Consider the following 25,102-nt stretch of genomic DNA (forward strand, 5'->3'; position numbering starts at 1 on the left):
CTTACCGTGGTGCCGCGCAGCGCCCCGGGACTGCCAGCCCCAGGGGAGGAAGGTGGGCTCCACTCTTCGCTGCCAAACCCGCTGGGCAGCAGCAGCTCAGCCCTCTCCGGAGGGGCACACGGCAGAGTTTGGCACTGGCAATCCTCGGGCAAGGCACTCTGGCATGGCAGGCTGGCTGCCGGGACCTCCGTTTCACTGCTGCCACAGGCTCGGGCAGCCTGGGCAGCTGGCTGGGCCAAACTTGCCCTCCTCCCCAGGGCACCGCATAGCACCTTTGTGGCAAGGACCAGGCGCAGGGAAAGCGGACGGAGCGGTGGCACTGCTGGGCTGGTGCTGCCGGACTGGGAACAGGCTAGTTCTCACCACCCGGGTGCCACCCCCCGCTTTGACGTTGGCACCCCCAAGGGTGGGTAATGATGGCCGGGCTGGGGGCTGGGATATGCTCTGCGCCAGCCTGGGAGGGTTCATCACCGGACACAAACCGGTTTGCGGCAGGGAGGTGATAAAATGGGCTGCCCGCTCATTGTGTCCCCAGGCACGGAGCTCCCTCCTCGCTTGTCAGCTCCTGGCACTGCCCTGTGGCAGCCAGGACACTCATCCGGAGGGGCAGCCCCGTGCCAGGACACACGCTCTGCCTGCCGCCACCAGCGTGTCCGGCTGCAGGCCACCAGCACTCTGCAAGACCATCGTGGGTGCTGACACCCTGCTGGCACAGGCACCCACGTGGCCGCGGGCATGCACGGGGCAGGACAGCTGGTTCGGTGCCAGCCCGGTATGCCCCAGTGCCATCCTCCTATTGCCCTACCACTACCCCAGTCTAGCCCAGTGTCGATTCTGGCACACTCCCAGTATAGGCTAACACTGGCCCACTACAGCGGTGTTGTGCCAGTATGTCTCAGTGTTACTTTCCCTGCAGCTCTGGCACTGTTCCAGTATAGCCCAGTATAGCTCTGGCGCTGGGGACCGAAGGGCAGGTGCCAGCACTGGGGCTCCCATGAGCCACGTGAGGCCTTGGTCCAGTGCAGCTGTACTGGGGGAAAGCCCTGCTCCAGAGCACATGCCCTGGTCCTGGGACGGGCGGCTGTGTGGCACACCTAGCCCCGGGCACCCAGCTGGCTGTGGGTGCTGCGGGCAGGCGCCTCCACGGGAGTCACCTGGGCAGGGCTCTTTGTGCCACTGCAGCGGTGTGGGGTCAGAGCCCTGCTGTCCCTGTGCCAGCCATGGCATCGCATCCCCAGCCACGGGCACCAGACCCTGCTCTGGTCCTCTCCAGTGCCACCCTACACGCACCACCCCACAGCCCACCGTGGGTGCCCCCAGCCTGGCACTGGCTCCCAAGACTCATGCCCCCCAAATAGCCCCCCACAGCATTTGCACCCCCAAAACCAGCAAGGTCAGGGCCTGCAAATCCCAACAGAGTTGCCAGGAAGAGGCAGGGAGCTGGGTGGGCAATATCTCTGGTTTTAATAAATACATCGGGACCCCCGTCCCTGGGCACCATAAATTATGTGACGAGCCTGGCTGAGCCGGGGCAGGCGCAGTGAGACGGGGGCTGGAGGGATTTTACACTATGTACAAGGCGGGCGTGATGCCCGCTGTGCCTGCTGGCCGGGGGGGCTCGGAGGGGGAGGGTAGTGGATGCCCCTGCCTCCGCCAGCCCGGCCACTGCCACGAGTGGGCAGGGCAGCCCCGGCATTGCAGCCGTGCCGAGACAGGGTGCCCAGGCTGGGTGCCTGGCCGTGTCCACCCCGCCGTGCTCCTCTGTGCCCCCCGCCCTGCACGTGGGCAATGGGTGGCGGGGATCCCCCACGGCTGCCCAGGCCTCGCTGCGCTTTCGCCCTGCTCTGGGCAGCGGTCACTGCTCAGCGGCTCCACGCCTCTGCCCTGGCATCGTGGACCTTCTCCTGCGCATCTGAGGGAGCGTCCGGGGCTGCAGGGAAAACGGGGCTGAGAGACGGGCATGGCGGGTGCCAGGAGGGTGCTCGGGTTGATCCCAGCCGTGGCTCTGCACACAGAGGGGCTGGGGAGGTGCACGGGGCGGGGGGGGGGGAGTGCCCACGTGCGAGCACTCACACTCACTGCGGCACTTGGTGCAGCAGGGGTTGTCCCTCCTGGCGGGGCTGGCGCAGGCAGCCGGCGGGCACTCCTGGCGCTGGCAGTGCGTCTCCCCTGACTGTGGGGCAGAAAGAGGGGCTGAGCACGGGGTTTGGGGGGCTAGCAGCTCCTCAGGGTGTGGTGGGTCCCCGGGGTGCCACCGTGGGCTGCTCTCCCACCCATCCCCGAAGCACTGGGGAGTGGCATGGGGGCACCTCTCCTTTCCCCGCTGCCGCCTGAGGTCTGGCACACTCACCACACACCAGCAGAGGATACACTTCATTTCTCCGAAGGGGGGGACAGAGGGGTGCCAGCTCTCGTTGTTGAGGTACCAGCGGCGCCCGAAGCGGCACGCCCGTGGCCCGTCTGCCTGCATGGTGTCGGCCAGCTCGGGGACGCTCTTCTCGGGGGCTGTGGGAAAGGGCACTGGGAGGCTGCCCGCCCGTGGCAGGGGTGCCCTGTGGCATCACCAGCGGTGGCATGCAGTGGCCGTGCCGGGAAAGCAGAGGGCAGGAGGGGGTGCAGGTACCTGGGCACTGCTTGCAGCAGTCGGAGGGGCTGGCGCGCACGGGGTTGGCGCAGGTGAGCCGCGGGCACTGCACCTTCTCGCAGTGCACTTCGCCCGTGGTGCCCTGTGGGGAGCATGAGGGGCTCATGGGGGTCACAGGGCAGTTGATACAAAGCATGTGCCCCCCTCCCTGGTTTGACCCCCTGCTACAGTGCCCAGCGGCTGAGGGCACCCATGGGTGCTGGGGCAGCTCTGCCACCAGACCAGGTTGGGGGTCTGGGGAAGACTGGGACCTGCACTCACCTTGCAGGTGCAAATGGCACATTTGATGAGGCCAAACGGGGGCACGACGGGGTGCCAGCGGGTGCCAGAGCCTCGCCACGTCTTGTCCCCGTCAAAGTAGCAACCTGGGAGAGGAGGAGGTGGCAGTGGGCACAGCCCCCGTGGGGATGGCGGGGCGGCCAGGGGGGCAGACCTGCACCCTCAGTCCGTGCCTGCTGGGACTCACCCTCGCTACTGTCCCGTGCCCGCTCCAGCTTCAGCTCCTCCTGCCCCGTCTTCTTCTCTGCAAGGAAGAGGGAGGCAAGGCACAGAGAGGCACAGGCTCAGAGGGACCCCCACCATGTACCCACGGGAACCCCCCCTGCTCCCTCAGCCCCCTGCCTGGGGACCGCCCCCCCCCCAGCCCCAGGTACCTTCGCAGACGGGGCAGCACAGCTCCTCGGGGTGCACCTGGCGGGTACAGTTGAGGGGCTGGCACAGGATGGGGTCACAGATCACTGTGCGTTTCTAGGGGCAGCAGGTATGGGGTTCGTTACAGGGGGGCACCGCTGGCATGTCCTGCCCCCCAGCTTGACTTCCCCCCCCCCCCCAGCCCTTACCTGGCAGCTGCAGATGGAGCACTTCTTGTCGTAGTCGGGTGCCCAGCGGGTGCCGTGTGCCCGGTGCTGCCCCTCAAAGAAGCAGGAGTTGGGGTCTTTCTTTAGCTGCTCCAGGTCCCTGGTCTTGGCACCCTCAGAGACCTCGGTCTCCTCCGGGGCCAGGCGGGTCCCTCCTGCATGGCACCGGTTGGGGATGTGCACCTGGATGGGGGCATGGACAGGAGGGTTGGCACCACTGGGAGACCCCCCTTCCCATGCTGCCGCCCAGCTGCCCTCCATGGTGGAGGAAGCACCCACAGCCACAGAGCACACCACGCTGGGCTGCTGGGACCATGCCGTGGCATGCCCTCCATCCTGTCCCCTGCTCACCCCGCCCTGGGCAGTGTCACCTGCTGGAGACCCCAGGTGGTGGTGGGGATGGGGAGGGGTGCCCTGCCCAGGTAGGGACCTACCCGTCCCCGCATCTCCCCATGGGGGTGGGCTTTGGTGCTGACTTGCAGGAAAGCAGTGCCCTGGGCCAGGTGCTGCAGCAGGTCGGCATCCAGGTCCTTCACCACCCCCTGAGCCTGCCGGGGCGAGAGGAGCATGAGGGCTGGCCTGGCCCCCACCATCAGGTGCCCCAACAGGTGCCCACCTCACCTCAGTGCTGTAGAAACCCTTGAGCAGGCGCTTGTGCTGGTGGGGACGGGTGCCCATCTCGCCCAGCTCGGCCACCCCGTGGAGGTGGGCGCTGATGGTGCCATCGGTGGGGCGGCCCAGCCCCGCCACTGAGATCTCGTAGTGCAGGTGGCAGTGTTCATCCAGCGACAGCCAGGCATGCCCCCCAGCCCCGCTGCCCACCGGGGGAGACACCAGCTGCCCTGCCAGCGCCACGGGCATCTCTGCACACAGACAGGGGCCATGGGAGGTGGGGGGGCTGCCCCACTGCCCCCTGTTACCACCCCCGCTGCCCCCCAGATACCTGTGTAGCGGGCGAGCAGCCCGCTGTAGGGCAGGGAGATGACTTGGCCCCTCAGCTCGCCCTCCGCCCAGTCCTTGGTGGCCACGTTGAGGAAGAGCTCGTTCTGCAGCAGCATGTGGGCATCGCGGGCACTGGGGCTCTGCCAGGTGCCATGGGCCTGTCATCGGCAGGAGACCACGTCGGTTGGGATAGGGACTCACCCAAAACCCCCATGCCATTCCCCCCCAGTGCCACCCAGTGCTCACCAGTCCATCCTTGTAGCTGGGCGTCATGTCAAACAGGATGTTCCTCTTGCTCTTCCGCCGGGGCTTGGTCTCCAGCGTGATGCCCACCACCTCGCTGGCGGTGCCCACCACCTGCACCTGTGGACAGGGTGCCGAGGGGCAGCGTGGGGGGGGGGGGGGGCAGAAAACACCCCTGGGACCCCCAGGAGGGAGACAGGTACCCCCCGCTTACCTGGTACTCCAGGGTGCCATTCTCATGCAGTGCCAGCTTGGCCGAGCCCACAGCCCCCGTCTTGGTCGGCAGCAAGGCATCCGCTCCGCACAGCACGCTTTGGATGGCTTCAGCCCGGGGAGAGAGGCACAGGGGAGGGTGAGGTTGGCGTGGGGGGCACAGCCACCCCCCCTGCACCCCAGGGTGCCTGCCCCATGCTCACTGTCACAGCTGCGGCGAGTGGTGATGGTGCCCACCAGCTGGCGTGCGTGCCGGCCCTCTGTCTCAGCCACGATGTGGAGCTGGCCCTGCACCAGCCACTGCAGCTCACGGGCAGACAGCTCGCTCAGCACCTCCGCGAAGTCGGGGTCCTGCCGGGGCGGGGGGACACGGTGCCAAAGCTCAGCCCTGGCACAGCGGGTGCTGTGCCTACCAGGGCACGTGGGGAAACAGACGGCTTTACCTCCATGGTGATGTTGGCGTGGACCTCCCGCAGCGTCTGGCCCTGGTGCAGGATGCGGACCCGCAGCGGGACCCAGGGGGATTCTGGGCATGGTAGAGGACCTGCTGGACTGGGGGCCTGGAACCCCTGTCCCCTCTGCCCCCCAAACCCACCCCTCTGTGCCCACCATTCCCAAACCCCTGCACCCAATCCCCCACTTTCCCTGTCCTGCACACCTGGACCCCTGCACACACCATGACCCCTACTGTCCCCCCAGCACGCTCCACATCCTCACACACCCCGCACCCCAGCCCCATCCTTCTGTACACCAACCCCCCACACCCCATGTGCCCTCCAGCGCCCCGCACCCCCATAGGTACACACCCCCTACCCATGCACATCCCAAATCACACCTCAAGCCCCCCTGCCGTGCACAGCCCCTATACCCACCCTGAGCCCTACACACAGCCCTGCACCCACCCTGACCCCACAGATGCTGACCCACGCTTCCTGAGCCACACCCCACCACCCCACCACCCCAGTCCTACGCAGCCCCCCCGGGCAGTGCCAGGCCCCATGGGGTGCCTGTGCCCACCCTCACCCCCGGCACCGGGCTCCAGCAGCCCTCGGGCCATGAGGATGAAGTGCAGGTTGTTCTCGGTGTCGCTCAGCGTCAGCATGGCCATGCCGCCAGCACCCAGGTGTGTGGGGTCCGACGAGGTCAGGATGGCACCGAATGTCTCTGAGTGGGGAGAGGGGGCGTGAGGGGCGTCCCAGCGGGCACCACCAGGTGGGCATGCAGGAGCCAGCCTTACCCGCGAAGAGCGCCCGGTGCTTGAGGATGTGCCCGTGGACCTCTCCGGAAGGCTGCGCCCGGGTGACGAGGGACACGCGGAGCTGCTCCCCGCGCAGCAGCTGGACGTTGGCCTTGGACACCGTTCTCCACATCCCACAGAGCTGCAGGCGAGGGCAGGGCTGGGGAGGGGCCGGGGGGCACCGTACACCCGGGCAGGGGGAAGAAGGGGTGCCGTACCCCCCTGCCCTCCCAGCCCCTCTCACCATGCCGTCCTCGGGGGCGGCGCTTTTCTGCACGGGGTGTTCGAACAGCACGTTGCCCTCAGGGTCGCTGAAACGCACCCGGCTCGGCCGCCCCAGCCTGCGGGCACCCAGGGGGTGAGCAAGGACCCCTCGCCTGGCACCCCCTCCCCTGGCACCACCCTTCAGGCTGACCAAAACCTACTGTCCCGCTGGGTGCCAGCTTGGCACGGGTCCCCTGGGCTCCCCTGCCCCCCCGGAGTGGTGCCAAGCTGGCACCACGCAGGAGGGGGGTCCCCATCGGGAAAGACGGCAGGGCAGGACCCGCTGGGAGCCAAGCGCTCGGGCCCAGCTGTAAATTAGGAGCATTTTCGGCTCAGTTTGGCTCCCCGCGTTGGAGCTGGAAATTAGTCACCACTTTACTATGCAAAGGGGCCTGGAAGCAAGGAAGAGCAGAAGAAACTGGAGCGGGAAGGAGGGAGGGAGAGAAGAGGCTCTGCCGCCGGCGGGCATCCGGGGAGGGCACGGCGAGGATGGGGGACCCCAGCAGCAGTGCCCTGGCGATGCTTGCCGGCAGAGCCCGTGGGGTGGCATGGCGCCTCTGCCCCGCTGCGCCCAAGTTCTCTGCGGAGCCCTGGAGCCGTTCCCATTTGTTCCCACTCCAGACCTGGAGGCGAAGGGGTGAGGCCGGGCCGGCGCCGTGGGTGTGCCGAAATCCCAGCTGCCCGCCTGAGCCAGACCCCCAGCACATCGCCCCCCTCCCCAAATCTCTCACCCTGCCAATGCAAGGCTGTGGCACTGCAGGGGCACATCAGAAGGGAAACTGAGGCACAAGCATCATTGCACCCCCTCCTTTACCTGGGGGGTGCCTGCTGTGCCAGCCTGGGCAGGGGGCTGGGGACAGGACTCACCGCTCGTAGCTGATGGAGAAGAGCAGGTAGGAGCGCAGCAGGGTGAAGTGAGCCTTGGCCACCGCGCTGGATGTGGGATGCCATGGCTCTTGGCCACTCGTCAGCAAGGCCACGAACTCTGGGGAGGGGATGCCGGCGATGGCAGGGGGCATGGGGGGGTGCCCTGCGCCACTGCTGCCCATCCAGGCAGGCGACTCACCTGTGCGGGCATCGTCACGGGCCAGCCCCTCAGAGCTGAGGTAGGAGCGGTCATTGTAGGGCTTGTCCAGGTCGTCCTCCTTGTCCTGGAAGTACTCAAAGGTATCGAAGGGGGGTGCAGGGCTCTTCTCCAGGGGGCCTGGCAAGGCTGGCACAGAGTGGGCACAGGGGGGAGACCATTGCACCAGGCTGCTTGTGCTCAAGAGCTTGGAGGGGGGAGGAATAATAAATCCCCCCTCCTGAGATAGACCAAGATGTGCCCTGCAAATCACCATGGGACTCTGTGCTGGGGTGCCGGGAGGCACACGGGATGCAGGCAAACGGACAGGCAGGGTGTTTAGCCCTGTGCACCCTCTCTGCACCCCTCCCAGGGTGGTTTGGGGACAGCTGTGCCCATCAGGGCTTCCCCCTGCCCAGTACCTTGCGAGCACCCTAAGGGCACCAGAAACCCCCATAGCAAAGTGAGCAGCCCTTTTTGGGGGGATGTGCGCAGTGCCCCCTTTCCCATGCCCACGGGGGACCCTCTGGGTGCAGGAGGTCTCCCTGCAGAGAGGCACCGGCCAGCCTCACCTTTGGGGCAGGTGTGGCAGCAGTGCCCGGGCAGCAGCGTAGCGCGGGGGCAGGCGGGCACGGGGCAGTCCTGCTTCATGTTCTTGCAGTTCACTTTCCCTGCTGGCTTCCCCCGGCGGTTCCTCTGCTGCGGGGGGGGGGGGGGAGAGCTCGGGAGAGCCGTGCCAAGGTGTGCCGAGCCGTGCCAAGGTGTGCCCCCACCCCCGGCACAGCCCGGCTCCCCCCATCCCGGCCCATCTGGAGCCCCCGTGGGCAGCCCGGACACCTTGCACAGCCCCCAGCTGCCTGTACGGCAGCCAAGCTCAGCCCCCCTCCCCCTGCCCAGCTGTGTGCGGCCCCTCCAGCCCCGGCCTCGGGGGGCTGTTCGGAGGGAGGGAGGGGGCCGGGGGCCATCCCCGAGGAAGGAGGAATGAAGCCTGATCCTTTAAACCCCCCTTCTCCTCCCCACTGCCGCGGGGGGGTGGGGGGACATCCAGGTGTCCGGCTGGCTGGAGGGATCTCCGCTCCCCTTCTCCATAGGGCGGGGGGGGGTGTGTGTGTATTGAATGAAGGCGTCGACCTCCCCCCTTGCCAGCCCCCTCCCCAGCAGGGCCGGATCCTGAGGGATCTCCCGGGGAAAGGGGGGGTCCCGGGGCGGGGGGGGTGCGGGGGCACTCACCGGCTCGCAGTGGCAGATAACGCAGCGCATGACCCCGAAGGGCTCCCCCAGGTCCGGGTGCCACGTCTCCTCCAGGGCATAGAAGTGCCCCCCGAAGGCGCAGCCTGCGGAGACCCCCGCCACCACCGCCGCCCCCGGTCACCTCCGGGCCGCGGGCACCCCCCTGCCGCAGCCCCGGACAGCGGCCGGCACCGCCCCGTCGCCCGCTGGGCACGGCGACCGCTCCCGGTGCTGGTCCCGGTGCCGGTCCCGGCCAGCCGGGGGGGGCCGGAGCAGGATGCGGGGTGCAAGAGAAGCCGGGGTGGGGTGGGGGGGTGTAAAGGCATGCGGTGCACGGACGGGGGTGCGGGTGGCAGGGAAGGGGGTGCACGAAAGGAGATGCACGAAAGGGGGGTGCGGCAGCGGCTTGTATAGGACGGGGGGTTGCCCGGAGCGGGGGGGGGGGGGGTGGGTGCGGGGGAAGGAAGGAGGGGGCTCCTACCTGCCGCCCCCCCGGGGGGCAGCGGGTCCGTGTCGGGCTGGATGGGCAGGGCGAGCTTGGGGCGGGCGGCGCGGCCGGGCAGGAGCAGGGCGAGCAGCAGCAGCAGGGCGGCGCGCATGGTGCCGGCCGGCCGGGGCAGGCAGGCGGCCGGGGGCGGGGAGGGGGGGCCGGGCGCTGCCTGTCGCTGCCGCCGCCTCTGCCCGGCCGCCGGCCCCGGCTCCGCTTTATAGGCGGCGGCATGGGCAAGCGGGAGCTGCGAGCCCTGTGCAAACAAAGGGCCCGCTAATGAGGCGCAGGCAGCGGCCGGCCGGGGGGGGACGCGCCCCCGCCGCGCTCCGACCCCCCCCTGGGTCCCGGCCCCGCCGCCCTCGCCGGGAACGGGCCGTCCTGCGGCATCCTGGGGCATGCAGCTCTCCCGACGGGCATGGGATACCCCTGGACTCGGGGTGTCCTGGGGAGCCCCCCAATTCACTCCCCCCGGGCATGGGGTACCTCTGGGTATGGAGCATCCCCACTCACATGCCAGCCCCAGGGCATGGGGTACCTGAGGGATGCCTTCATCCACATACTCTCCCTCAGGGCATGGGGCACCCCCCCCCCCAGGGCCTGGGCATCTTGGGGACACCCCCCCAATCCACACAACACCCACCAGGACACAGGGCACTGTGGAGACACCACCACCACCATCCACACCCCAGTTTGGGGTATTCCTGGGCATCCGGAGTAGCCCCCATCCACATGCCCCCCCCCAGGACATGAGCCCCCCCCCCGGGAGCCCCCCCATCCACATAGCCCTCTCGGGAATAAGGCATTTGCGGGGCACCCCAATTCAAATGCCTCCCCTCCATCCATATACTCTCCCCTGGCATGGGGCATCTCCTGGGCATGGGGCATCCTGGGGGCTCGCCATCCACAAAGCCCACCTTCAGGCATGAGGCCCCCCCTCAGGGCTCATTGGGCCCCTGAGGCATGGGACATCCACTCGGCCACCTCCCAGGCCACTTGGCACCCCCAGGACATGGGGCACTGCAGGGTACTGTCCATCCCTGCGGTCCCCTGTGGCACACGGACCACCTACAGACCTCTCCCTCCTCATCCAGCCCCTCCCCAGGACATACAGATCCACCATCCACTCAGCACGCCTGAGTATGGGCCCCCAAAGCATGCCCCCCCAAAATCCACAGTGCACCCTGCAAAGTTACACGTTCCCCACAACTTGTGCCCTTGACATCCCCAAAGCCCTCTGGTTGCCGACCACCCTGGGCAGAGGAAAGCTCCAGAACGGGACCCTGGGCTGCTGCCCAGTGGTGGCAGAGGGCGGGGGGGGGCACAGGAGCCCGGACGCCTGGTTTCCCTTGCTCAGGGAGGGGAGGGGGCAGCCGTGGAGGAAGCTGAGAGAACAACACCCGGCACCAGTCCTGCTCTTCACCCACATGTGCCCAGACTGGCGAGGGCAGCAGTGGTGGGCAGTGAGCAGACACCGTGGAAAAGCCTGGGGAGACCATCATCCAGCTGGGGAAACTGAGGCACGCACTGTGGGGATCGGGGGGTGGCGGGGAGGGGGTCCAGCGTGTGCCACCTATGTCCCTGCCTTGCCACCCCCATCGGGGTAGCGGGTGGTGGGTGCGTGGCGGGCGGCCGCCCGGGGAGGGGAAGACGGGTGGGGAGGGGAGGAGGGGGAAGCACGGGGCTGCCAAAATCAACTCCGGGCGGTACAAACACCCGGCCAGCTGCGCGGTGTAGCTAGGGAAACACGGCACAGCTGGAGCACAACAGGCCCCTGCCTCCCCAGAAGGCTCCTCCTGGGCCTCCCCGCGGCCTGGTGAGCGGCTGGGGGGGCTGCAGCCCACCGCCTCGTGCCCCCAGTGCCAGCCTGCATGCAGTTGCCCATCCCTGGCTTGCCTGTATTTGCCCCGTCCCCTTCCCCACCCCAGTTTGGCATGTGTCCCCGTGCAGCGGGCACCTCTCCTGGGGAGGGCAGCGGGTCGTGGGGGCTTGGCCGTGCCGGGGACCTGCCCGGACCTCCCGGCGGGAGCTGGCACGAGGCAGCGGGGAGCAGCTGGGCTTCCCCCGGCGGGATGGCCTGCTGGCATTGCCAGGGCTGGGACACTGCCAGGGCCCCGGGCATCCCCCAGGCGTGGCTGTGCCCAACGCCCTGCTGCTTGCAAGCATTTTCTGCAAGCGGGTACCGTGCCTGGCAGCGTGGCACCCCCCGTTCCCGTGCCCTCCCCGCTGTCCCTGGTGGTGCCACCGACCTGTCCCCTCTCTCTCCCGGCGTCCCCGCTGGCCCGGGATCTGGCAGCACAGCAGGCAGGGGAGGGCTGGGGTCTGTACGGCTGTGCCAGCGTCACTGCGCGGTGCCCGCTGCAGCACGGCAGCGGCCCTGGGGGATGGCGGGACGCGAGCGGGGCTGAGCGGTGAGGAGGCGGCTGATGGCTCCCAGCCGCCCCGCCGGTGCCAGGAATCCGGCGCTGGCTCCGCGCACCCAGAGCTCGTCACAGTCTCCTGGCTTGGCTGCGGGACGCAGGGAAGTGGTGGAGGAAGCTCCCTCCCCTTTCCCGGGGAAAGGAAGGAGAGATGCAGAACCCGCCTGGCCGTGGCCCTCAGCACAGGGGAAACTGAGGCATGGGGTGGCAGTGTGGGGGAGAGGGGGGGCTGCAAGCGTGTCCCAGCACGGCCAGGCTGGGACCAGGGTGGTGTGCTGGCATGGGGCCTGGCAGGGTGGGACGGTGCTGGGCATCCCTGCCCGGGGAGGGGCATCGTCTCTGCAGTGGGGGCGCGCAGGCAGGGAGGGAATGGATGCCCCAGCCGTGCCTGGGCTTCCCTCGTCCACAGCCCTGGCTGCCCCTCAAAATGCCAAGGGGTGCCCCCAGGCAGGGGGCAGAGGTGCGGCTTGCCAGAGCCTCGGAGGTCCCTGTGCTGGTGGGGAGGGGGTGGCGCCGGCCGGGGGTGGCGCTGGGAAAGGGTCCCGGTCCCACCAGCTGCTTCCCAGCACCCACACATGTGTGCCGGCATCGCCCTGCACAAAGGCGGCTCTGAGCCGCTCCGGAGCCGGGCCTGGCGCCGGCACAGCCCGAACGGGGCCGCCGGCTGCGGGCAGCTGGAGCCGCACAGGGATGGAGCCGGCCCGTCGTCGGCAGCCCCGCCTGGCACCCGCACCTCTCTGGCACCTCTACCCGGAGCGGGCACCCGGCTTGTCCCTGGATGGGGAGGCGGTGGCACCGTGGGGTGCCGTCCTGGCACAGCATGGGTTGGGACACCCTGACAGCACCCTGCAAAACAGCCGGCAGCGCCTGGGGCTTCGTGGGCACGTGCCCTGCTTGGCGGCGAGGGTCCCGTGGAGGGTCCCGGTGCCGGGGCCGTACCGTGCCTGGCATGGGGGCGTCGCGGCGGGCCCTGGCCGGTGCTCCTGCCCCACGCAGCTCCCTATTGTCTGGCCTCATTAGTCGCTGCCTACTCACAGCTTTGAACATGAGCTGGGCTGGGGGGGGGACGGGGGGGACAGGGGGGGCGGGGGGGGGGCAGGAAGGAGCCTCTGCTCCCCAGGGATGGGGTCGAGGCAAAACCACATGCCCCAGCCCCCCCTTCCCATGGCCTCCCACCGCCTCCCGGCACCCCAACACCCCCTTTCTTGCCCCATGCCAGGCGTGAGCCCGGAGTCAGGAAGGCGCAGAGGGTATCCCTTCTCTCCAAAAAGAGCTCCCCTTGACCGACCCTCCCCGGCATGGGGTGCAGAGAGCCGTCGGCCTCCCCAAAGCTTTGTGCCGAGAGCGGCTTGCCCCGTGACTAATCCCCCCGGCCTCGCACACACGTGGCGGGGCGGGGGGGGGGGGGGCTGTCGTAATGGGTGGAAATATCTCATAATTCACGTTGGACATGGGGATTACAGCCGTTCCGGCAATATTTGCACAACTGGTAGGCGGCTTGCAGGGCTGGGCCGCCCCAGATGAAGGCAGGGGGGTCTGGGGACAGAAGGAGTTTTGGGGGGGCAGGTACAGGGGGGGATGCAGCTTGGGGGGGTGCTGGAAGGGCGGGGGGGGGGAAGTGGCTGCTTTCTGTCTGCAAACACATGGAGTTTATTACAGAGGGCGTGTTGCCGGCATGGCGGGGACGGCTGGGGCTCTCGCCTTCATCCCAGCCCGCTGCAGCGGGCGCGGCTTGGAGCGTGTGATGGAGACCCCAAAGCAGCCTCATCTGCCAGGCCAAGCAGACCCCTCCTGTGCCCCGGGGCACCATGCCTGCTCCCAGTGCCCCATCACCTCCATCGAGCTCCCTGCTTATAGGAGCACCCAAAGGTGCTGGTGTCCCCCTGGTCCCGAATGTCTCCTCCTCAAAGGTCTTGCGGGGTGACCCCGGCAGGAGGAAGGCAGGGGGCGTGCGGGGCATGGGGGGGCTGTGTTTGGCATGGGGATTAGCAAGCTCCCAGAGTGATGGTGGTCTCCCCCCTCCCCACCGGACATGCAGGCAAATATTTGTGCCCAGACTTCGCAGGACAGCGAGAAGGAATTTCATTCTTGCGCCCACCTGCGGCTCAGCCGCCTGGCATTAACCCCTTCGCTGCCCCGTGGGATGGAGGGAGAGGGGCAAGGTGCCTTCCTGGCACCCCCTGTGCTCCCCATTGGGGTGGGAAGCTGGGCTGAGGAACAGGATGGGGAAAGGGGGGATCACCCCAGATGACAGCAGAGCCACTGGCACAAGGTGCCCCGGCGCAAGGCGGTGGCTGGAGGGTTTGTCCCTGGGCATCTTCTGGGCAGCACCCGGGGCTGGGTGCCGGGGTGCCAGGCAGCGTGTGGCCTGCTGGGAATCACAAAAGGTGGGGAAAACCCTGCCAGCCTTCACCCCCAGCTGTGCCACCCCAGCCAACATGCCCCTTCGCCCAGCAGTGCCACGGTGTTTTCCTAGGACGGGCTGCCGGGGAGCGGTGTGGAGTGTGGAGGGCATGGGGAGCAGGATTTGCCCACCAGTGTGTATTGACAATTTGCAGATATAAAAAAGGCCCAGTGGGGGTAGGGGGCACCCATCTCCCAGGGACTGCCTGTGCTCAAGGAGGGGTCCAGCCTGGGTAGAGGGTCCCCCGCTGCCTGGCACCCCCAGAGCCCTGCTGTGCTCCTTTCCCTGGCCCCGGGGCCAGCTGGGCCCTGAGCAAACGGGGCTGTTTGCTCACACTGGGATTAGCCGCTCTCTTTGTTCCTTTGACTTTCTCCTCTCTTTATGCCGGACCCTTTTATGGGGGCTTCAAAGCAGGCTGGGACCCCCCCCCCCCCCCCGCCCCTGGAAGCCCAGGTTTGCTTCCCATGGCCCCCCTGCCTTGCAGTGACATTCTGGGGGTACCCACTGAGCACATCTGGGTGGCCTGCGGGGACAGCAGCTGTGCCACTCATCCATGGTCTCCTCCCCGACCCCCCCCTTGCCGCCTGGCACCTCTGGCTGCCCTCAGCACCTTGGCAAAGTGGGTGCGAACGGCTGCCCCCCACAGCGGGATTCCCGGCACTTTGCACCCTGTAAGGAGAGGTGGGAAACTTGGCACCAGGATCTGGCCAGCTGCACAGCCCTGCGGCCCCCACCTGGCTTCCTGCCCCCTGCCAGAGCCCTGCCCATCTCGGCCAGAGCCCCCATGCCCCTCTGGGGTCCCTGAGCATCACTCACTGCCCTCACACCCCCTCCCTCCACAGCACGCAGCATCCCTGGATTTGGGCTGGGGGGAAACATGGTGGGCCAGCAGCAGGGGCTCCCCCCACATGCCCCTCTGCCCCCCTGGGAGCATCGCCCTTTCCAGCAGCAGAACGCCAGGCTGCCCACAGGCACGGGTTCCTGCTGCCCACCAGCTTCTGGCGTGGCTGAAACAGAGCATTTTGGAGCCAAGGGCCCCTTGGGTACCTCGGTGCCCGCTGGGGTGCAGCAGACCTCCAGCTTCCAGCTGCCCTCTGGTTTCCCCTGATGGATTCGTTTGCCTAATTACGAGGGCAAGCAGGGAGCGCAGGGCACCGCAGCTCTCCAGCCTGGCATCATCAACCATTTTGCATGCAGGGAGGGACAGGGACCCGGGCACAGTGGGGGCATGGCAGGGAATGGCACGGGGCCGAGAGCGGGGCCAGTGCTGGCATAGGGGCTGAGGGTGCTGGCGGACGCGTTTGCAGCTTGTCACGTCCGCAGAGACAGGGCACGGCCGTGCGGGGGAAGCCTGGCGGTGTTTGACCCCGGTGCTCACAGCTCTTGCCGCTGCCAGCTGTACCCCAAGCAAGCCGGGCTGCCAGCCTCATCCCCGGAGCTGCTGCACACTCCAGACGCCCTGTTCAGGCACCCTGCGACCCTCAAGGTGGGCTGCCAGGGGCAGAGCAGGGCACAGGGCAGGCGGAGCGGGGCTGAGGTGTTTACTCTGACTGTTGTCACCCGGCCAGGCGCTGCCGGGAACAGCCGGCTGCAGGGGCAGGGGTGGGAGCGTGCGAGAGTGTGCGAGAGCAGGGGTGTGAGAAGGAAGCACGCAGGCTGCAGGGAGACCGGGGGTAAGAGGATGTGGACTGGGTCGGGGGGGGGGGGGGGTCCCCCAAAAGGAAGCGTGTGGGGGGCTGTCCAGCCCCTGGGGTTATCTGAGCGTGCACCCCAACGTGTGCTGTGGGAAGTGTGCATGTGCACACGTAGGTCTGAGGGTGCACATGTAGGGTGTGTACACGTGTGCCATACGGACACACACGTGCATGTACACACGGGTATGGGTGTGCGCACACCTGCCTCTCCCCCCTCCAGCAGGCCAGAGTGTCCTGGGGTGGGGGGGGGCGGGAGGGCTGGCTCTGCTGAGGGTGGGTCATGGCCGTGCCAGGCCTGGCACTGGACAGATCCTTGGTGCCTTTCCCACCCGGGGTGGGAGTGTCTGTGGGTGCTTCACCTGCCCCCCCCCCCCCAATACCCTGCTGAAACAGCCTCGGGAGCCACATGCCAGCCAGCCCCCTGTGCTCCATCACCCTGCCCAGCACAGAGGGGTCCCCATGCACCGCAGCCCTGCCAGGGATCTCCACCTCTCTGAGTCACTGCTGGGCATGGGTCACTGGGGCTGGAGGCCACCTCTGGGTGATGGTCACCGGGGATGGGGTCCGCCTCTGGGAGAGGGTAACTGTGCTTGGCTTCCACCTCTGGGTGGGGCTGACCAGGGATGAGGTCCACCTCTGGGTGAGGGTTTTGCAGTGGCCTTCATGCCTGGCTGCCACAGCTGGGAGCAGGACCCCATCAGGGCTGATGGTCCCAGGGCTGCCCAGTGCAGGGTCACTGATGCCATCTCTTCTGCAGGTACCTGGGCCACCTTCATCCCCTGGACAGGAACAGCCAAGGCACTGACCACTGAGGTCCCACCAGCCGAGCGCTCAGCCCAGGGGGCAGGTGAGCAGCTCCGGAGGGCGCCCAGGGACGTCCTTCCCGCGCCCCGAGCCAAGGGAGGAAGTGGCCGGAGGCAGGAAGCCGTCCCCCGGGCCCAGGGCCCCCGCTGCGATTTTGCTCGAAGGTCAGTGGCGACACAACAGGAAATCGCGCTGCCTCGGCCAGGCAGCAGAGCCGGAGCCAGAGAGCCACGCCGTGCTGCCCCAGGGGCACTCCCTGCCCCTGGCCCTCCGTCCCGGCTGGGCAGCTCGCGGGGAGCCCGCGCCACCGCCACCCTCCATGGAAGGGGGACGGGAGCCGGGCAGCAGCCGCTGGCCCCAGGGTGGAAAATGCAGGGCCGAAGCCCCCAGCTGAGCATGGAGCTGAACAGTGAGTGTGCGGCTAAAAGAGGGGGGACGGGAGCAAGCAGGAAGGGGCATTGCGTTGGCCATGGGCACCATGGCTGCACAGCCAGAGCAGCCCCCACGCGGGCACCCCAGGAGATGAGCCCCACATGCGGGCAGCAAACCTCAAAGGTGGCTCTGGTTTGGTTGGACCTGGCTGCTACTGGTGCACAAGGGCAACTGAGCATCTCTCCGTGCCTGGCCTCGGGAAACAGGCCGCACCAAGGGCTTTTGGGGACAGGTGTAGCACCAAGGCGGGCAGCAAGGCAGGTGGATGCACAGAGGGCCTTTGGAGAGGAGACGCCTGTCGACAGGATGGGCAGTCATCGGGCACAGGAGCCACCTGGCCGAGAGGTGCCCAGGGCAGCAGTGTGCCAGCAGCACTGGGGAAGGCAGCGCTGGGGAAGGCGAGCCCTCGGCTGGAGCAGTGGTGAGGAGCAGACGTACGCTGCAGGATGCTGCAGGCAGGGATTCCCTGAAGTGCACGTGACAGCCAGAGCTGCTCCAGGCACAGATCGGAAGGGCTGGCTCTGATCTGCACAGGGAGCGCAGCTCTGCTTCCCGCCTGTGACAAAGCTGAAAAACCTGGCTCCCCCCCAAAACGTGGCTGTGCGGCCCCTCGGCCACACCACTGGCAGGAAAACCCCAGCTATCTGTCCCCAGCAAGCACCAGGCACCTACACTGCCTGACCATGGGGCAGCACCAGACCCTCCTCAGCCCCCCTAGACCTCCCTTCTGCACCCCTGCCATGGGGCCACCAAGGCCACCACTGGGCTGGGGCGAGGGGCTGCTGCTGCAGGCACATCCCTGGGCTGGAGCTGCCAGGGTAGGGTGGCATGGCACCCAAAGTAACCCTGTCTCCCCCAGGACTGTTCCTCCTCACATCCTTCCTCCTGCACATGGAAGATGGCCGCGCCAACCCAACGCGGCTTGTCTGCGACAAGAGACTCATCCAGAAGTACATCGAGGAGGCCAAGGACATGGAGAAGAGAGCGGTGAGGATACAACTCCCCCCAAAACCTAAGACAGGGATAGGCACAGCTCCTGGTATCTCACATCAGCATCTCCTCTGCCCCCCAGGGCCAGTGCCAGGCATTGCCTGCACTCAGCTGCCCCGCAGTGCTGCCCTTGGTGGACATCAACCTCCAGCAGTGGAAATCTAAATCGGTGAGAGGGGCTGGAAGGAGGGTGCTGGCACCGGGGTGCCCACGGGGCCGGAGAAGGACCCCCCAGGTTGGCACAGGCACCAGAAATGCTGAACAAGATGCCTGTGGGCATACATAGCGGCACAGGAGGGTGGAGGACCCCATTCAGACCCAGGGTGGGCAGAGGAATAAATCGGGTCCGGGGGCCAGCCCGCTCACTGCCTGCTCCCCCAGAATGAGACCAAGCGGCGGGAGATCCTCTGCGACCTGGCGTTGCTGGTGGGTGCTGTGATGGGTGCCCAGGACCAGGTGACCCAGGAGTGCGGGACCAAGCAGCTGAGCCAGCTTTACCGACAGGCCAATTCCTTCCTCCTGCTCCTGCAGACCTTCGGCTGGGAGGTGAGACCTCCCCACGTGAGCCAGACCACCGTGGCACACGGCTGCGCTGGGCTGGGTACGACAGCTTTGTCACCCCCCTATCCCACTCTTGCTCCTCAGGCAGGACCCTGGGAGCCGGGCTGCTCCCCACGCTCCATGGAGCAGACCCACATCACTGGCATCTTCCTCACCTACCAGCAGCTGGTGCAGGGCAAGCTGCGCTTCTTCTTCCACGACCTGGCCAAGGACTTGTGCAAGCAAGGCCAGGGGGGTGGCAGAGACTCCCGGTGCGGGGCCCGGTGATGCTGTGCACAGGGCTCACCCCCGATCCCAGGTCAGAGCGATCCTGCCGGACACTGAGCTGTGCTCTGGGTGCCCAGGAAGGTGCCCGCAGTGAAAGGGTGAGCTCCTCAAGCTTTCGGCGACCGCACGGCCCACGGAGGCAGACAGCAGCAACACCCACGCGCCAGTGGGCACAGACGCTGCTCCCACCCAGGCAGGCACCTCTACTGTGAATGCTTTACAATTAAAGAGCTATTTTTCTAAAGAGTCGTTTGTGTGCTCTTTTTCCTCTCTGCTGTGGCCCTGGCAGAGGGATCGCACACTCCCAGGGGCCTCGGTAAGAAGCAGCCCCTTGGGGACACGCTCCGGGTCTCTCCCGAGTGCCCAGCTCCCTCCTGCGGCAGCTGCCAGCTCTGCAGGGCAGGTGGGCTCTGTCGGGCACTGGACCCCACTCGGGACATGGGCTACCACTCCTCACCCTCCACACCCACCTGCTCGCCCTAGCCCTGGCGCATCACACCCGGGGTGGCAGGGAAGAGCCCAGGGTAGGTTTGGACTGCCCGTCCTTTGGGAAAGCAGAACAGGCCCCCCACGCCCTCGCGCAGGCATACCCGCTCCCTGCCAGCCTCATCTCCCACCCAGCAGAGCCAGATCTAGAAAAAACATCCCAGTTTAATGAAGAACAAGCCCGGCCTGCCTCAGGATGGCTCCTCAGGACGGTCCCCAGCCCCGAGGCAGATGGGTGGCCATCCCAGTCCAGCTGGCCAGAGCCGGGGCTGAGCCCTCTTTAGAAGCACAGAAGGCAGAGGTGGAGGAGATGCGCAGCAGGCAGGACTGCAGAGCACCCAGCTCAGTCTCCACTTGGCCATCAGGCTCCTCTCTCCATGCAGGAAGGGGCTGCAGATCCTAGCAGGAGTCAGAAGAGGCTGGGATGAGGAGGGGGACTGCTCCCTCCTCCCCAGCTCCGGAGAGACCAGGCAGCACGGATGCTGGGGCAGGACTTGGGGTCACAGGGCTCCTGTTTACTCGCCAGCAGAACATCTCTGGGGCGGTCCATGGAGGCAGGAAGTCTCCTAGAAGGCCAGCTTCTTCATCAGCAGGTAAACTCGAGAGTCCACTTCAAACCCGTGCAGATTGTTTGCATCTCCTTGCAGCCGCATGAGCAGCCCCCCGTAGGACACGTAAGCAGAGCTGGGGTGGGAGAAGACAAGTGATTCGAGTGGGAAATCCCACAGGAGACCCAGGCTGGGATCCTGGTGCCTCCACCATACCACCACGTCCCCCCTCTCTGGCCGACAGGCACTCACAGGCGCGTGGCTGCCTCCGTGGAAGTCTCATCCCCTTCGATCCTGTACACCTTGCCGTACATCACGTACTCGAACTGGTCTGCCCTGTGACGGGACGGTGGGAGCTCAGAGAAGAGTCAAACCAGGCGCTGCCCCAGCTGAGTGTCTTTTGGGAGAAGGTACCTCACAGCCACTCAGCACTTTGCTTTTTCCCTCATCCACCCCCACGTGGGTCCTGGCTGGCCCCCTGTACCTGGATGGTCTGTCGTCTGTGGGGTTATACTCGCCATCATCCAGGGTGCCATCTTCATACAAGGTGCTGGCGATGACCAGGCGGAATTTGTCCCCTGGGAGAAGAGGGCAGAGGAGCGGTGAGAAGGCAGCGGGCACAGCCAGAGCAGCGGTGGCCACAGCAGGGTGGTGGCAAGGAGCTGCCCTGGTGGGTTTAGCACAACCCCCCGTCCCTGCATTCAGTCCTCCAACAGGATTGTGGGGAACGAGGAAGAGAGCACAATGGATCCTCTGTCTCCCCGTTCCCCACAGACATTCATTGCCACCACGGAGGAAACCAGGGCCACCAGGACACCACTGATGGTGTTTTCATAGGATGTTGCAAGAGATTCACAGGGAGAGTCCCAGAGGGCTTGCCTGAGCCCTGGCAAATACACAAAATCCTGCAGCACCAGTTCCAGCCCTTCTGCACTTCACTGAGGGTAAGATTTTATTTCCCACCTGTTTAGTATATTCAGCCACAGAAGCCATTTCAAAAGGTCTCCCTCAAAGCTTAGTTACCACCAGCTGAGACAGTTTCACTAGACAGAATCTCTGAGGAACGGACCAGACACGAGCCCAAACAAACACAGCAAGGCAAACCTGGATCCCCCTCAGCCCCAGCACACTGAGCGTGCCCCGCACCTCCTGTGACCTGGGGACAGCACAGGGGCCCAAGGAAGTCAGGGACAGCTCATTCATCGTTCACAGCAAATTCAGTCTCCCTCCTCCGAGCACCAGCACGTGCCTCTCTAACCTCACTCCATCCTGGCACACTCTGGACTACCAGCCTGACGGCTTACCGAGGTCCACAGGGTAGATCTGGATGTTCACGTCCAGGATGAGGTCCATCTTGAAGGATTCACTCTCACAGTGCAGGCGGGACACTGGGGAGAACGGCAGAGTCAGGAAGAAGGGCGGAGAAGACCCCCGGTGCTGGGAGGGAGCAGGATCCCAGGTCCAGGCCATCCCTGTCTCCACTGCACCCCGGGGCAGGCACCTGAGCTATTCGGGGGAAGGGGTGCACGGGGTTCGGGGATGGCCGCAGAGCCTGGGAACAGAACGTGGGCGGGCAGGGAGAGGGACACGGTGGGCTGGGAAACAGAACGGACCGGGAGCCGCGGGGGTGTGGAGGGGCACGCAGCCCCAGCTGGGGAAGCAGCGCATAGGGGGGGTCGGTGCCAGACGGCGGCGAGGGGACGGGGGACAGGGGCCACCGCCGGCAGGAAGGGCAAAGCGGGGGACCGGGCCAGACCGGGAGGCAGGCGGGGCCGAGGGAGGACCCCGCGGGAGGGCAGCGCCGAGCGGCCCCGGCCTAACGCAACGCAGGCCCGGGCGACGGCCTGGTGGGGAGGCGGCGCGGGGCCCCGCTCACCGCGGTCGAACTTCTTGCCCTCGGGGTCGATGTCCTTCACGTCGAAGATGTCCTCGAAGAGGATCCCGGCCATGGCGGCGGCACCGCGTCCCGCTCCCGCCCGGCGCCCGCCGATGACGCGCCCTCACTTCCGCCACGCGCCGCCAGGTAGACACCCTTCCGCCGCGAGGCGGAAGTAGCCTCAGAGTGGGCGCGGCCATTTCCGCGCCTGCGCACTGCTGCCTGCCGCCAGCGAGTCACCGCGGGGCCCTAGTGCCCGCCGGTCCCGGCCTCCGCCGTGGCTGCAGCCCGGGCCGCCCTGCGGGAGGGGGGACGCCGCGCCGCGCTGTGCAGCGCCGAGCACCCGGGCCGTGGCAGGTTCCCGGCTGGGTCAATGGTCCGGCACCCCCGCAGCCAGGGCTGGCGGGGGCACTGCGGCTGGGGGGGGGGCATTGCAAAGCGGGGCGGTGAGACGGGGGCGCAGTGGAGGTGCATCGCAATCGGGGGCGTACTGCACGGGGGAGCGTTGCAGCGGGGGGTGCACAGCAGCGGGGGTGCACAGCAGCGGGGGTGCACTGCAGGGGGGTGCGCTGCCATGGGGGACTGCCAGAGCCCCTGGCGTGGCCGCACTGCTGGCCCCGGGGGGTCCCGCAGAGCCTGTCGCCGGGGGCGGGGGGGGTCCATGGGCTTGGACCTCTCCGGGGGTATCTATGCCGCGGGGAGGGTGGGGGGGCCCCTGGCCCGTCCGGCCGGGTGCCGGCAGGGGGAGCTGCGAGGCCGGGGATGGCACCGCGCGGAGCCGCGAACGCCACGGCGTCGCCCACAGCCACGGGCGGGCCCCGGCCCGGAGCCGCTCCGCCCAGCAGCCCCTGCGTGGGAAGGTCCGAGCTGCCCCACGGAGACCTCGCAGCTCCCGTCCCCCTCCTCGAGGTGTGGGGCAGAGGGGCTTCGTCCGCCCCCCCCCCCCGCCCCCCGCCCCAGCTGGGCATCAGTGTCATGAGCTGCGCAGTCAGCCAGCGATGGGGCCGGGGGCGGGGGGGGGGGCTGCGGCCCCCACCGGCTCCTTCCCCCTCCCACGCCAGCCACGTGGGCGAGGGACGGGTGACGGCCATCACCCGTGCCCTGCCGATGAACCGTGAGAGGAGCGGGGGGTCTGGCAGGGCCGGGGGCGGCTCTCACGTCGGGGCACCGCGGGGTGTCTGAACGGCTGGCATCGGGGTGTGGGGGGGGGGGGAGCTGCCGGCGCGGGGTCGAGAGTTCAGCCCTGTTCCCCCCCCCCCCAGCCCCCTGAATGCCACCGCCGGCCTGCCTTAACCGATTTTTCCCTGGCTCGGGCGAGATGCGGCAGCGGCGACCCTGCACCCCGCTTGGGCAGGTGGTGCCCGCCCGGAGGTGGCACCGAGGGGGCTGGCACGGCGGTGGGTGGCGGGGACAGGGGCCCCAGTGTGAGGGGACCGGGGAAGGTGGGTGGCATGGCACCGTGTGTGCGGCACACGGCAGCAGGCCACCGGGGACCACGAGGCCTTTAACGGGGACATCTATGGACGCGGCGAGGTGGCTGCGTGGGGCCATGGCCCACGCTGTCCCCGGGAGCCGGGCACCTCCGGTACCCAGAGCAGAGGTGCCCCCAGCATCCACGCTGGGATGCCTGTCACAAGATGTCTGTGGTACCCAGACCCACCCAGCTGTGACCTCTCCATGGCGTGTCCCCCCACCACGACACGGTGCCAGCGCATTCCCATGCGTGCCTGCGGCGCAGTCAGGGACGGGGCAGCGTGGTGACACACAGCGGGGATGCTGATGTGACAAGGGGTGCTGTCACGAGGGGGCTGGAGTCCCATCGGGGGGGGGGACACACACACGCGGGCGGTTCACGGTGGGGTCACCCCGCGGCGGTGGCGCTCAGCGGGGACAGCCTTAATGCGCCGGGACGTAACCCCGGCTCCTTCTAATCATTGTCTGGGTGGGCGACCCCCCCTCAGCCCCACCCCCCCTCCCTGCTCTGCCCACCCGGGGGCACAAACCTCCCTGCTAGAGTGTGGGGGCCATGCCCAGCCCCCCCTGCCTGGTGCAAGGCGTGGGGTGTGGGCCCCCCGTGAGCTCCCTGCGCCCTCCCTGGCATCCTGCTCCTCGGGGTGCCCCTGCCCGCTGTGAGGGGTGCGGGGCCGGGCTGGTGGGGACACCCGAGACTGTGCACGTTGCCAGGGGGTGGCAGCAGCACACCAAGCATGGCGGAGCAGCCCGGGGTGTGCGGGAGTGGGGGACCCCTACCCCAGCCAGGCTCACCACTCTGACCAGTTGGTCCCTCCTGCAGCCCCAGGGTGCCGTCGAGGAGAGGTATGACCCACCAGGCGGGGGCCAGCCGGCCGGGGCAGGGCCATGTGGGGCCCACAGCTGTTTTTCAGGAAGGGGTCCATGTGCCAGCCCCCGCTGTGCGGAGGGGTACCTGCTGGTCCAATTCAGGCTGGGGGACCCTGGCACGGCCGTGCCCCCTGCTTGGGCTCTCTCCGGGCCGCTGCAGGGTGACACAAAGGGCTTATCCCACCCGGCTGTCCCTGCCTGCCCCTGCTGAGACCTGGCACGCTCGGTGCAGGCCGGCAGGCAGCCGGGGCCGTGCTCGCCAGCCGTTGAGGCAGCCCCCCAGGGATGCTGCTGCCCCTGGCCCCTGCCAGCCGGCAGTACCGTCTGTCTCCCTGCCCTTGCGGGACTGGGGCACAGCTGAGCCTCGACCCTGGGTGCAGGCGGGCACGGCCCCACACGGGGGTCACAGGCACACAGCCACTCGTGGGGCCAGCTGGTGGAGGGCGGGGGGGGCAGGTTTCCAGGTGCCCCCCAGATGCTACGGGGATAAGGTGGCAGCAGGAGCCTGGCACGGCCCCGAGCCCTCAGGGGCTGGCTTTGTGGCATGGCCATGGTGCCAAGCCCCCTCCTCGGCCCTGTGCCCAGGCAGCCTGTGGGGCAGGATGGGCCGGGGGGGCTGGCAGGGGCATAAATCCAGCCAGGACTGGCAGAGGACGGAGCACGCTGCTTTTCCCTGCATCACATCCCCGTTTGCCCCGGCTCTGCCCATGTGCCTGCTGCCTCATCAATCCCGTGCCGTGCTGTGCCATGCCATGCTGTGCCGTGCCATGCCGTGTCATGCCATGCCATGCCATGCCATGCCATGCCATGCCATGCTGTGCCACAGGAGCATGGGTGGCCAGAAGGACCCATGTGCGTGGCTAATGCCAGCCCTGTGCTGCGGGGGGGTGAGCAGATGGTTCTGGAGTGGGTGCCGGCGGGTGCTGGAGGTCGGCACTGCCTTCAGTACCGTTTGCCAGCCAGGTGCCTGGCGTCGCCTCCTTATCTGGGATTAAACAAACGCTCCCCAGATCTGGCGCCAGGCGCTGTCCCTTGTGCCCATGGGATCACTCCTCCCCCACCCCGGGACTCCCCCATGCCCGCTGCCTCCTGCATGGTGG

General features: G+C 67.7%; 3 protein-coding genes across 8 annotated transcripts; 1 reads left to right on the forward strand and 2 right to left on the reverse strand.

Moving 5' to 3' along the window:
• Positions 1-1,451: 1,451 nt before the first annotated feature.
• On the reverse strand, positions 1,452-11,683 carry CHRD (chordin). The gene is made up of 24 exons (XM_054835240.1): positions 11,430-11,683; positions 9,175-9,436; positions 8,694-8,797; positions 8,036-8,162; positions 7,467-7,613; positions 7,268-7,385; positions 6,381-6,477; positions 6,137-6,278; positions 5,923-6,063; positions 5,343-5,425; positions 5,103-5,250; positions 4,901-5,007; positions 4,690-4,806; positions 4,445-4,601; positions 4,123-4,364; positions 3,936-4,049; positions 3,484-3,684; positions 3,298-3,391; positions 3,111-3,167; positions 2,906-3,009; positions 2,624-2,726; positions 2,351-2,505; positions 2,074-2,173; positions 1,452-1,930 (listed from the first exon to the last, which is right to left on the reverse strand). The coding sequence occupies exons 2-24, from the start codon at positions 9,290-9,292 to the stop codon at positions 1,863-1,865; spliced, it is 2,844 nt and encodes a 947-aa protein (XP_054691215.1). The 5' UTR covers positions 9,293-9,436; positions 11,430-11,683; the 3' UTR covers positions 1,452-1,862.
• Positions 11,684-15,406: 3,723 nt separating this feature from the next.
• On the forward strand, positions 15,407-18,977 carry THPO (thrombopoietin). 3 transcript variants are annotated; one of them, XM_054835400.1, is made up of 6 exons: positions 15,407-15,490; positions 16,456-16,911; positions 17,794-17,921; positions 18,007-18,093; positions 18,306-18,470; positions 18,570-18,977. In XM_054835400.1, the coding sequence occupies exons 2-6, from the start codon at positions 16,872-16,874 to the stop codon at positions 18,750-18,752; spliced, it is 603 nt and encodes a 200-aa protein (XP_054691375.1). In that variant the 5' UTR covers positions 15,407-15,490; positions 16,456-16,871; the 3' UTR covers positions 18,753-18,977. The 3 variants fall into 3 exon arrangements, with proteins under 3 accessions (XP_054691375.1, XP_054691373.1, XP_054691374.1); XM_054835398.1 differs by having other exon boundaries at positions 18,306-18,977; XM_054835399.1 differs by lacking the exon at positions 15,407-15,490 and adding an exon at positions 15,636-15,677 and having other exon boundaries at positions 18,306-18,977.
• Positions 18,978-19,385: 408 nt separating this feature from the next.
• POLR2H (RNA polymerase II, I and III subunit H) lies at positions 19,386-21,811 on the reverse strand. Of its 4 annotated transcripts, none has more exons than XM_054835237.1 (6): positions 21,663-21,811; positions 21,091-21,174; positions 20,271-20,364; positions 20,039-20,122; positions 19,762-19,922; positions 19,386-19,637 (listed from the first exon to the last, which is right to left on the reverse strand). In XM_054835237.1, the coding sequence occupies exons 1-5, from the start codon at positions 21,733-21,735 to the stop codon at positions 19,805-19,807; spliced, it is 453 nt and encodes a 150-aa protein (XP_054691212.1). In that variant the 5' UTR covers positions 21,736-21,811; the 3' UTR covers positions 19,386-19,637; positions 19,762-19,804. The 4 variants fall into 4 exon arrangements, with proteins under 4 accessions (XP_054691212.1, XP_054691213.1, XP_054691211.1 ...); XM_054835238.1 differs by having other exon boundaries at positions 19,758-19,922; XM_054835236.1 differs by having other exon boundaries at positions 19,386-19,922.
• Between the last annotated feature and the right edge of the window lie 3,291 nt (positions 21,812-25,102).

The sequence above is a fragment of the Grus americana genome, chromosome 9 (assembly GCF_028858705.1).
Source record: "Grus americana isolate bGruAme1 chromosome 9, bGruAme1.mat, whole genome shotgun sequence".
NCBI classification, from domain to species: domain Eukaryota; kingdom Metazoa; phylum Chordata; class Aves; order Gruiformes; family Gruidae; genus Grus; species Grus americana.